The sequence below is a fragment of the Lissotriton helveticus genome, chromosome 7 (genome assembly GCF_964261635.1).
Source record: "Lissotriton helveticus chromosome 7, aLisHel1.1, whole genome shotgun sequence".
NCBI lineage: Eukaryota > Metazoa > Chordata > Amphibia > Caudata > Salamandridae > Lissotriton > Lissotriton helveticus.
In genome coordinates this window covers 1719609680-1719622719 of record NC_136068.1, presented here as the reverse complement: position 1 = coordinate 1719622719, position 13040 = coordinate 1719609680, and the positions used below count along the sequence as shown (strand labels likewise).

The following is a 13040-nucleotide window of genomic DNA, read 5'->3' as shown; positions in this document are numbered from 1 at the left end:
CTGGAGTTACAGGTAAGAAACTACTCCTTCTTTGCACTTTACTTTGAGAATATGGATTAGGTTAAATTGCATCAGGAGTTTCTTGGGGTATGCGGACAGCATACCTATTTACAGTAAACACTGTAGTAATCAGGAGGGACAGGAAAGTGTGTTCTTTAGACAGAACACACACCCGAGCTGGGCTCAGCTCCTCTCCTCTCTGGATCGTCTCATTATCAGTGTTCAGTTTGGGACTGGAGGCTGCAGCAGTACGCTGGTCTGGCAGTCTTCGGTCAGGATCTTGTGAGGCGGAGGGATGATGGGAGGTTATGAGGTGGTATCCATTGTGAAGATCACTTAAATTTGATAGTGATTTTACTAGGTTTTTATAGTATTTTCTACCCATCATATCTCTCTCTCTCAAGGAATGTCTTGACATAATCGTATACATCAGATATTAGTCCTAAAATGCACTAATGTGTCAATACAGACTATATTGCTTGGGTTATAGTTGTTATTTTGACTTTGAAAAATGGCACCTGCACCAGACTGATGTCGCACTACATGTTTTTGTCTAGGTCATTGATGGGAGGATGTGACACCTTCATATGTCAGTGTCAAGACGAAATTACACATTAATAGGTCCCTAGGATGACAGGGGCTGTCATTTTCTACACAGGCCTATGACTGGGCAGAAGTGCACAAAATGTAGTCTGTACAAAAAATTAAGATGACCTATAGTTTATATGACCATATCATAGGTGCTAGAGGGCACTGGGGCACTAAGAAGCAGCACTAACACAGAGATCCTAATAAGCTGCCATCAATAGCATTGCAAATTGGTGATCTGCACAGTTCCTCGCTAACTATCCACTGGATCTCAGGCACTGTGAACAAGTTCATATGTGGAATTCTGGTTTGTAATATGGATTTGGATTTTTCTCCATTTAGACTTCAGAAGATCCTAGGTCTGTGGTGTAATGTTGGGTCAGTTTGTGTCCATTATATTATAGACTTCATACAACCACAAGTGGCAGTTGTCATATAATTGCACTGCTTCTATAGCATGGGAATCTTTACAGAACAGAGCTCCCTCATGCCTTCTGTACTTGACTCCCTCAAGCACATTAAAGAGATTTTTGACTCTAACTAGGACTAAGACTGCAACTTCCTAGATCCTCAAGAAGTGTAGCTCAAACGCCAGGCCAGCAGCCAGGGGTGAAGAGCTCCCAGTCTCAATGTTGCTATAGCCATCTGCCAAGGAAATCAAGAAGCTATATGTTTGGAAGGAAGATATGTGAAGCATGTGCCAGAAGAATAAAGATGGTAAGCTTTATTGCCTTGCTGGATTGCTATGAGCAGTCTCTGTCAAAGCGAAATTAGGGGTCTTCATGTTAGGGCTACGAGGCAGGACTTCATGGAGGTAGTGCACAAAGTCCTATTGGTGTCCATGAGTCCACCGAGCCACAGAGGATGTAAAAAATTATCATCTGTGATCCTGGCCATAATTTCAGTGCACAGATCCTCGTGTCTGAGACTAACAGAAAGCAATTGGTATCTTTGGCTCACATGTCAACAATGAGGTTACATAGTTTAGCTGTTGGCTGGTATTGTAAACTGCATAGACCTGGACAAAGAAAAAATAATAATTCAGTTTGCAATAAATGCTCATTGGAGGAAGGGGCTACCACCATGTATGTGTTCATCAGCATTCTGGCTGCACTCTTAGTGTTAAATGGCCAAAGCACCATCAAAGATGAGTATAGGGGGAAGAGGAGGCCAAGAACAATGAAGCTGGGTCCAGAGGTAAGAAAGCCCCTTGCTGCAGTGAAATGAGAATGTTTGACCCCCTGGGAAAAATAGAAAGTTGCATGAAGTGTTATCTAATTAGAGGAGTGGCTATTCAGAGCTTAAAATGTCCTTATCCATGAAAGTCCAAACAATTTCTGCTTTGAAACCTCTAATTGACTGTTCACGTTTAGTGGACAAAGGCTTTGGGTTGATGTTAGAGATCAGCAAATCTTAATCCCCTCTGTTCAGAAAGTCCTTTTTTCTCTGGATTTACCAAATGATAGATTCCTGTCAAGGAAAGCACTTTCCTATTGTTGGGTGTTTAGTTATCTAGTAGTTGGAATCCACATGTGGCTGGCTGTCAGTGTCCACTCTTTGATGTTTACTTTGCCATTAGCTAGAATCATCAGTGTGCTGTTTCTTCTGAACAGGGAGGCATTTGACCTGGAGCTGAAACATGTGCTTCTGAAGGCCTTTCTAGATACCCTGCTGAAGCAGTGCCGTGCTTTGGAAGATGAAAACTCCAAGAAGACCAAGCAGAAATGTGCATTGAAAGAGAAGCAGCTCCAGATCAAGCAGTTCCGGAAGCTGGTGGCAAGTCCATTTTATGTTGAATAATGTTGTTGGAACCCGTTGAACGTGTTGTTCTTCATGCCAGAATGCAGGTTTTGGAAAGGGGCATTGTTGTTCACAGCTTATAGGTTGATTGCAGTTGTACCTCTTCCAGAGTCACAATTTTGTTAGTCCTTAGCAGAAAGTGTGCTTTGCTGCATTAACAACCCAGTACTACGTGCATTTGAAGTGTGTGTTTTTGGAGACTTTGATACTGAGATTTCACTGTGATGTGATGAATAGTTGCATATTATTTTGTGTATTTGCACGTTCATTCATAATTCTAACTGGTGGTATGTTCTAGTTCCAGTTCTGCATTTCTTGTGCAGCAATGAAAATTTTAGACACCGCTACAACCAAAACATCTGAATGGAGTTACATAAAATGTGTCACAAAGCTAGACCTCTATCCAGAAAGCCTACTTTTTGTGATTTGATGTAAATCTTTTCAGTAGTTTTTAAGGTTCAAAATGTATAGCTATTTCAGTCCACGTTATTACTGTGTGACCGACAGATTAAAAATAAGATCTGATTGGCTACCGTCAGTATCTGCATAGTTGCTTGGCACCCATTTTAGGACTCTGGGCTTACGTCCCTGTGTCATAGGAAGACAAGAGAAAAAGATTATTTGGGGGAAGACATGGGATACCCTGTCCCCCTAGGTCAAAAATGGAGAAAATACGTTACTACAATAGTTCTGCACTACAATAAAAAGAAAAGGCATTGAAAATACAACCGGTCTCTCCTTTGGTTGAGTTAAAGCCATTTGCTTTGCTAATGCTATTGTATAGCAAAGCAAATGGCTTTAACTTTATAAAAGGCGAGACCTATTGCATTTTTAATGCTTGTTCGTTTTTCGCTCACTAGGAGTACATGAAAGCATAGACATTGACAATTAAGCATTGGCACAGAAAATAGTTATCACCTTTATCTATTGTCTATGCCATTGATTTTCAGCAATGGTATGCACAGTGGGGATATGTTACCAAAAAAAAGCCTGTGATGTGGCTGCCTGTTAGTTTGTAGGCCCTCATACAACACATGCGCACCGGCAAACTAATGATTGCGCTTTTTGTGCTTTTTATTTACAAAACAGTTGAATTTGTAACTACAAAACAAAACATGCAAATGTTTTTCTGTAGTAGGGGATCTCTGTGTATAGTCATAATCTAGTGATTAGTCCGCGCCCATGTGCGTGGACCCCGGAGCAATCAAAAATAATCTCTTAAGTTGTCAAAACATGCAGAACTGCACAGACCCTGAAGAGAGAATTTAAAGACAGATAATGCAGCCTATATTCACAGGCTACACTGTCCAGTACTTCAACTAGAAATTCCACCAATCAACCACAAACAGCATAGCCTGCCCAGGTTTCTCCACAGAGAAAAACCTTGCCTTTAACAGCAAAACCCTCTGGAATGATAGAGAGGAAGAAGTGGACAGACAAGCCTCATAGGCTGCCATTATGTGGCTCAGAACAGGATACTGTGCCTTTAAGAGAACTTTCCAGAAGTCTCACAGTATCCCAGAATGCACTGCAGGTCCCTTTTACTTTCAGTTCTTTTTTCCGGCTCCTGCTTGCAGGACCCTGGAGCATTGAGCTCTCCCTTTCTAAGGGTATATTTGGTGTTTTTTCTCACTTTTTCAAGTGTTTGAGTGTTTTCATTTGAAGTACTTGGTGCTCTCTCGCTTGTGTGTGTTTCTGAACACCCTTTTATTTGTCAAAATGCCTGCTTTGTTTGACAAATGCCCAGAGTGTTCGAGGAAGAAGGCCAAGTCGGACCCACACGAGGTGTGCATCATCTGCCTTCCATCATCTCATGTCCCAGAGGAGTGTGACATTTGCCAGGGCTTCTCCAGCAGGACCCTGAGAGATAGGATGAAGATCAGGCTCCAAAGCCTGGAAGATAGAAGACGGAAGGCACAAGGTGGGTCTGGGCAGACTTCCTCTGCCCATGCTGAGGCCTCTGGGGGGCTCCCCAGGGGTAAGAAGACCAGCAAACGTCCCTATTCTGCGTCGGCATCGATTGCACCGACGACGGCGTCGAGAGGTATGACTGCAGTCTTTTCCCCGTCTCCCCAGGGCTCTGGGTCAAAGCGGCGTCGGCGCTCGGCGTCGAGGGAACTGAATAGACCGCCGTCGAGATCTCCGGTGACGATTTCATCGTCGTCGTCGTCGAGTGATCGATGTCGAGAGGTGGCCCGGCGTCGGCGCTCGCCGTCAAGGCGACACCGCTGTTCGCCGTCGGCAAAGAGGAGGAGGTCGTCGTCAAGGGGATCCTTGACGTCGAGGATGACGTCGAAGTCTCGCAGGCATTCAGCGTCGAGGAGACGCTCTTCGTCTAGGCGCAGACGGTCGCCGTCGAGAAGGAGGCGTTCGCCGCCGAAAAGGAGGCGCTCGCCGTCGAAAAGGAGGCGCTCGCCGTCGAGGGACTGACGGTCGCCGTCGGGGCGACGTTCTTCGACGCCCAAGAGGCGCAGAAGGAGTTCTGGCGCCAGGAGTCATTCTAGCCAGCAGCATGTACCGATAGGGGACTCCATCGCCTAGGAAGAAGTGAAAGTCACCGGACTAGGTGTACTCTAGGTGTATACGCCTCCTAAGCCGAGGTCGACCCCACCTCCTCCTCCCTTGCCCAAGGAACTTCCGCCGCGGACTCCGCCTCCGCTTCCACCTCAGCCTCATCCTCAGACTCAACCTCAGCCTCTTCCTCAGCTTCCACCTGGAGGACCGCCTCTGGTTCCTCCGAGGACATCTTCACTGCCACGGTACCCGACTCCACCTAAGGGGACCCCTCAGCCGAGGCCCCCAGTCAGGCCAAGGTCAAACTCCTGTGAGGCCTGTGGAGCGTCCGAAGCCAAGGAGATCGCGCTCTCGCTCCGGTCGGAGGGGGAGATCGCGGAGTTGTCACAGGTCGTCCACGAGATCAAGACGACGCCACAGGAGGCGCAGATCACGGTCCCACACGGACTCTCCTGGGACCAGGGACTACTCACCGACTTTGTCGGAATCCCCGGGGACGAGGGTGTCGCCCGTAGACGACATCGTCACATTCCAAGACGTTCTGCTGAGGGGTGCAGCTAAGTTGGGCATCACGGTGACGGTGCCTACGCCCACGACGTCCGTAATCTTCGAGACGCTCCACAAAAAGCACCTGTCTCGGCCATTGCTGCCTCTAGTACCAGGATTGGTAGAGCCCGCCGAGGAGTTGTTTCTCACTCCCGCGGTGACGAAGGCTGCTCCCTCAAGGCTCCTTAAGAAGTACCGGGCCCCGGATTCTGACCCGGCTTTCCTTCGGATGGATCCGACACCGGACTCTGTCATAGTGACGGCGGCTAGGTAGCAGCATGCCAGCACTCCGTCATCTACAGTACCTCCTGATAAGGAGAGCCGCTGGATGGACTCAGCAGGCAGAAAGGTCTGTGGGACGGCATCTACTGCGATGAATGCGGCTAGTGCCACAGCTTTGCTAGGGCGATAAGATCGAGCCCTATGGGAATCCCTCCAGCAATTCGCTGAGCTTCCTCGAGAGAAGAAAGAGGATTTTCAGGAGATTCTAAAGGAGGGTATGCTGGTGTCGAACCAACTCATCAGCGCAGCGGCTGATGTCTCTTCTGGCGGCACATGGGTACTGTCATGGTGTCAACCAAAGACGCCACGCTTGGCTTCGCCTTACATCGCTCAAGCCAGAGGCTCAGCAGCCGGGTGGCCAATCTGCCTTTCTCAGGGGAAACCCTGTTTGGCAAGCATGCAGATGACTAGATGGCCCGCATGAAGGCGGAGGCCGAGACCCTGGCGGCTGTCGGGTTGGAGAAGCCCAAGGAGAAGAAGACCTACCGCCCATTCCAGAGACGGTTTTGGGTGCAGGGCAGAGGGCGAAAGCAGTCTTCAGGACAGCAGCAACAACAGCAGCAGCAGTTCCGAAGGCCCTTCCAGAAGCGCCAGAAGGGCAGGGGCGGCCAGCAGTCCGCAGCAGCGAACAAAGGCCCTGCTGGGTCTCGACCCTGAGCGGTTACTTCCCCCTACATCCGTTACCCGCTCCGGTGGGGGGAAGCGTTAAATTTTTTCTGGCAGAGTGGAGAAAAATTACTCAGGACAAGTGGGTGCTGAATACTGTTTGCAATGGATACAGTCTTCGGTTCACCAGCCTGCCTCCAGCAATTCCTGCGGTCAGCTCGCGGTTTCAGCTGCGCGAGCTCCAGGCGGAGGCCGATATCCTGTTAAGGAAAAGGGCGATAGAAGACGTACCCCCGGATCTTTCTAGTTCGCAAGGAGGACAAGAACGAGTTCAGGCCCATTATGGATTTGCGACAAGCAAACAAGTCGATTCGCAGAGAGAAGTTTTGCATGCTGTCGTTGCATCAGATTTATCCTCGGCTGCAACAGGGAGACTGGCTCTGTGCTATAGACCTACAGGATGCGTACTTCCATGTGCCCATTGCACACAAACACAGGAAGTTCCTGCGATTCCAAGTCGGCGCCAATCATTATCAGTACACAGTACTGCCATTCGGGCTGAAGTCTGCGCCCAGAACATTCTCGAAGTGCATGGCAGTGGTAGCTGCACAGCTGAGGAAGAACAAGGTGTTTGTTTACCCGTACCTGGACGATTGGTTGATCAAGGCCTCCTCCTTCTCGGAAGCTCAAGCGCACTTCCAGAAGACGTGCGTTCTCTTGAACAAGCTGGGGTTGCACATCAACATGTCCAAGTCTGTCCCGACTCAGGTCCAGTGCATACAGTACTTGGGAGCCTCCATCAATACGCTGTCAGCAAGCGTGTCTCCTTCGGAGGAGAGACGATAATCACTCCTTCGGAAGGTTCAGGCTCTTATGACCGCTCCATCTACAACAGTGAGGACGGTGTCTTCTCTACTGGGGTCAATGGCCTCTTGTATCTTCCTCACGCCACACGCACGGCTGCGCATGAGACCATTGCAGGAGTGCTTGGAGGATCAGTGGGATCAGAGGAAAGGATCTTGGGACAACAAGATACGACTGTCTCTGCATGCTCTTCAGCGGAGAATCTCCTCAGAGGGGTTCCCTTCCACAAGGACATTCCCACACAGACTATCATGACGGATGCGTCTCTCCATGGCTGGGGGGTGCACTCCGGAGACTTACAGATACAAGGAACGTGGTCCCCGACTGAGTCCACGTATCACATCAATTTCCTGGAACTCAGAGCTGTTCACTTGGCACTGAAGGCCTTTCATCCGTCCTTCCAGACCAACTCTCTGCTTTTTTTTTTTTTTTTTATCCTCATTTGCTTTCATTGGCTCCAAACTGTCAAGACAGAAAACTGCCACAAAGCAGAAAATCAGGCCGTGCCTCTGTACTAACTCAGCTTCAGCTGGCGGGGATAGCGTTGGAGGAATGATGGACAAAAACCCCTTCAGTATCAGCTGGCTGGCCTTGAGATTCTAACATGCGGGCAACTCTGTTAGACCATAGTGCCCGAAACATCGAGGCCCTTTTAAGCAACGACACAACTGTGGCGGAGCCGGAAGGTGAGCCTTGTCAGCATTAATCATCGGACCTGGGGGAAAAAAAAAACCAGGTATCACCATGGCCTCTCCAACAACTTCCAGAAGGCTCTTTTCGCCTGATTTCCTCCCCTTGCCAAATAGAGTTTCGAGATCTGGAGAATTGAAGAACGCCATTCATAGAAGGTAGGTGGCAAAGCGTCCTTCCAGTGTCTACAAATTTCCCTGCGGGCCGCCAGAATAGAATAGAACACTATGTTGGAAGCGGCGTTGCGAGTGTTTCCACTTAAGCCAAAGATGACTAAGCCCAAGTCGATGGTGAACTGATAACCCAAAATCAAAGACAATTCACTACTTATAGAATCCCAAAACGGAGTGATTTGTGAGCATTCAAAAACATGTGGATGTCTGATGCCGCCACCAATCCGCATCTTGGGCAAGAGACAGGCCCTATTTGTGAAAATTTTGACAGTCTCTGCGGGGAGTAATAAGCTCTATGTATTGAAAATATTTGGTTCCTTCGGAGCCAAGCAGGCTTAACCAGATCCCACAGTACTCTGCATGAAGTTAGCCAAAGTTCTTCCACATCTACTCCTGGCATAGACTCCGCCCACAGTTTCGACGAAAGGCAGAATTTGCCATCGGATTCCTCTATGATCATATTATACCAGAGAGAGATCTCTTTTTTTATAGGTGGTCTGTCAAGCAGGCATATTTCTAGTTCGCTCACTCCACCTAAGGGGAATTTGCTGCTGCGTGAGGGCAGTGTATTCTGCGCCTGAGCCCAACTTGACATCTGTAGGTATTTGAATCTGGAAAATCTCGGACCGACTTTGTTGGTGAAGTAGTTCCATGGAAGCAAAGATCCATCAAAAAATAAGTCTCCCCAAGATGTGATCCCTGCCTCTTTGAGTGGTATTGCTAAAACATCTTCTGTCCAAGGGGGGGTGCAGGTAGGTCCCATATAGGAGCTTTGCTTGAAAAGTATCCTAGATTTATCGAGTATCTCACTCTGTACCATGTATTGGCCATCCCCCGTAGTATCTTCAGCTTTATCTTTTTAAAGTATTTGGGATCTCCAAACTTAAAAAGGAAACTAGCTTGCCCAACTCCCTCACATCTCAGTAAAGTAGAAAACATAAGGCCCAAGCCTGAATCAGCTGGTGTTTTGAAGAGCATGCGTGCATGCGTCAATGCGTCAGCTGAAATGCCCATGCATAAGCCTGAAGGTCTGGGCCTGCCAGCCCGCCCTTCTCCCTCCGACGCCTTATCTTTTTCCACGCTATTCTTGGATTCTTATTATTCCATATAAAGGAAGATATCTCACTCTGCAGTTTTGTGATTAATTTAGGATCAAAGTACAATGGTATTGAGTTAAATAAAAATGTGATCTTAGGCAGTATGGACATCTTAACCAAATTTACCTTCCCCAAGATAGTAAGAGGGAGATGAGCCCATGCTCTCATCAATTTTCGGCACTGTGCTGCTACTTTTGCAAAATTTAGGGCTGCTATTGTGTCTATATTATTATCTATGACTACCCCCAGATATCTTAAGTTAACTCTTGATGTCGCACTATGTGTGTTTGGGTCAATATTCCAAGACATTGACTCTGTTTTCGGGGCATTCACCTCGTATCCCGACACTTTTCCAAACTCCAAGGCAAGATCTATAATCACCGGAAACGCTGTATTTATATCTGGAGTGAAAATCATAATGTCATCTGCATAGAGAGCCACTTTTTTGGTCCAATCGCAGAAGACAAATGGTATAATTTGTTGGTTCTCTCTCAGTTTTTGTGCGAACGGCTCTATATATAAGTCAAATAGTAAAGGTGACAAGGGACAACCCTGCCTCGTTCCCCTCGTTACCCTGAATGATTCGGACAAACCTCCATTAATCAAAATAGAAGCTGAGGGGTTTCCATACAACAGTTTTACTGCTCTACGAAATTTAATTCCCACGTTGAACCCCAACAAGGCCTCCGACAGGTATTGCCAATTTACCCAGACCAACTCTCTGCTTGTACAGACGGACAATACGACCACGATGTATTACCTCAACAAGCAGGGGGGCTCGAGATCGCGCACTCTGTCGCAGGAGGCGCAGGCGATCTGGCACTGGCTTCTAGCCAGAGGACTGACGATAACGGCTACCCATCTGCCAGGTGTGCAGAATGTTCAGGCCGGCGCACTGAGCAGACTGATTCAGGAAAACCACGAATGGGTCATAAACGACGAAGTACTAGGAGAAGTCTTCGCAAGGTGGGGGACTCCAGACGTAGATCAGTTTGCCACTGCCGAAAACAGCAAATGCTGAGACTTCGCCTCCAGGTACTACCAGCAGGGGACGCTGGGGAATGCGTTATGGATCAACTGGTCGAACAGCTTTCTGTACGCTTTTCCACCCATTCCCCTGATTCCGGCGGTGCTCATCAAGCTGTCCCAGTCCAGGGCGCGGATGATCCTGATTGCCCCGGAATGGCCCAGGCAGTGGTGGTTCACGGACCTGCTTCACCGGTCTCTCCTTCCTCACATACGGCTGCCGTGCAGGCCGGACCTTCTCACGAAGTTCGGGGGGCAGATGGTGCACCCCAACCTCTCGTCTTTGAGTTTGGCGGCATGGCTCCTGAGATAGTGCAATATGGCCATTTGAATCTACCAGTAGATTGTATGGACATACTGAAGGAGGCTAAGCGACCTTCCAATAGGACTTCCTATGCTTACAAGTGGAAGAGATTTTGCATCTGGTGCAAGTCCAAGAACTATGACCCAACGACGTGTAAGGAAGATGTCATCCTTCCGTATCTTCTACATTTGGCGCAGTCTGGCCTTAATGTCCATTCCATTAAGGTTCATCTCGTTGCCTGACTGCCTACAGGAAATGCCCTTCACAGACTTCCTTCTTCCAGATCCCTGTGATCAAAGATTTTTTGGAAGGCTTGAAGAAAGTGTTCCCTCCTGTCCGGCTTCCTTCGCCTTCATGGGAATTGAACTTGGTGCTGTCCAGATTGATGAAGGAGCCTTTTGAACCTATTCATAAGGCTTCGTTGCAGCACCTATCCTGGAAGGCTGCGTTCCTCGTGGCCATTACATCGGCCCGCCGGGTGAGTGAAATTCAGGCGTTGTGTTGCCAAGAACCTTATACTGTATTTCATGCTGCTAAGGTTGTAATGCGTACTCACCCTAAATTTCTTCCAAAGGTTATATCTGATTTCCATGTTAACCAGCCATAACTTTACCTACGTTTTTTCAGAATCCCTCATCTCCAGCGGAAAGGTCCCTGCATTCCCTGGATGTTAGGAGGGTGTTGAAATTTTATCTGGATAAAACCAAGGATATTCGTAGGTCAGACCAATTGTTTATCAATTATGGATCAGTCAGGACCGGTCTCGCTACCTCAAAGCAGTCCATCTCGAGGTGGATTGTGTCCTGTATACAATTGTGTTACCTAAAGGCTAATAAGACCTTAGGGGGTAAACCTAAGGCTCATTCCACCAGGGGCAAAGCTGCCACGACTGCTTTGCTGCGTAATGTTCCAATTGCAGAAATCTGCAAGGCGGCCACTTGGAAGTCAGTCCATACCTTTGCTAAGCATTACTGTCTGGACACTGATGCCAAGGCAGATGCTCAGGTTGGGCAGGCTTCGCTGCGAAATCTGTTCGCACAGTAGTGGTGTTATTTCTTTTTTCTCCACCGCCGCTTTGGTGTGGGATGGGCTTGCCATTCTATTCACTAGATTATGACTATACACAGAGATCCCCTACTACAAAAGGAGTAGTTTCTGTCCTGTAACTCCAGTTCTGTAGTAGGGGTATCTCTGTTATAGTCATAAGCGCCCGCCCTCCTCCCCGGTGGAGAGAGAGATTCATGTAAGGAATGTTACAGGTCTGGCGTGTTACGCCTTCAAAAGAACTGAAAGTAAAAGGGACCTACAGTGCATTCTGGGATACTGCGAGACGTCTGGAAAGTTCTCTTGAAGGCACAGTATCCTGTTCTGAGCCACATGATGGCAGCCTATTGGGCTTGTCTGTCCACTTCTTCCTCTCTGTCATTCCAGAGGGTTTTGCTGTTAAAGGTAAGGGTTTTCTCTGTGGAGAAACCTGGGCAGGCTGTGCTGTTTGTGGTTGATTGGTGGAATTTCTAGTTGAAGTACTGGACAGTGTAGCCTGTGGATATAGGCTGCATTATCTGTCTTTAAATTCTCTCTTAAGTGCCTGTGCAGTTCTGCATGTTTTGACAACTTAAGAGATTATTTTTGATTGCTCCGGGGTCCACGCACATGGGCGGGACTATTCACTAGATTATGACTATAACGGAGATACCCCTACTACAGAACTGGAGTTGCAGGACAGAAACTACTCCTTATATTTTAGTCAGCCGGTAAAGTGAGGAACAGAAGCAAATGGGTGGAGCAGAACTAACAGGGAGGGGGAGGATGAAAAAAACACAGATGCAACACAGGAGGGCTGGAGAGAGGCGAAAGCAACACAGGTGAAGGTAGATAAGATAGGCGAAAGCAGCATGAGGAAGGACAGGAAGACCAGAGAAGCAACACGAGGATCGGAGTAAAGCAACACAGAGCGTACAGATAGAGGGAAGGAAAAACAAGGAACTAGACAGAAAGTCCATTGGCAGAGGACCCTTAATAAAAAAAATGTTGACTGCTTTCGGAGGGCGGCCCTGGTACTGCAGCTCTTCACTGTGCTGGCACGGGCCGCTCCCTCCCGGATGTGAACAGAAACAGTCCCCCAACAGGCCCACACGTGGAAATTCCGAGCGAGCGTACCTGGAGCAAGGCGGTCTCTCGCGTCTCTCCGGGTAGGCGACAGCTGCTTGTCTGGTTGCTAGGGATGCCTTGCACTTCCTGGAATCCCTCGGTGGCCAAGTGACGTGTCAGTGCTAGGGCCAATCCCAGCGCAGTTCCTCCTGGACGCTCCCTTTTGTTGCTGGGCGACGCTTGAGCGCTTGTGCCAATCCCTGCGGTTACGTCGGCGGACTCCGGGCTGCAGCGGTGATTGCGGTAGCGATGATTTGGGGTATTTTTTGGCAAAAGGGATTGTGCAGACCCCCGGGCCGCAGTGGTGAAGTCCGCAAGCAGTATTGACGGCTCCCGGGCCGCAGTAGTGAAACACCCAACAAACAGAGGCTGCACCAGAGTGTGACAAGGACATGTTGG

The 13040-nt window shown here is 48.4% G+C and overlaps 1 protein-coding gene across 1 annotated transcript in view; it reads left to right on the top strand.

Moving 5' to 3' along the window:
- Positions 1-13040, top strand: part of HAUS5 (HAUS augmin like complex subunit 5) — a 264940-nt gene that overhangs the window by 105836 nt on the left and 146064 nt on the right. Inside the window, exon 13 of the mRNA XM_078655427.1 lies at positions 2202-2364. Within this exon, the coding sequence (XP_078511553.1) occupies positions 2202-2364 (163 nt within the window). The remainder of the gene's footprint in view (positions 1-2201; positions 2365-13040) is intronic.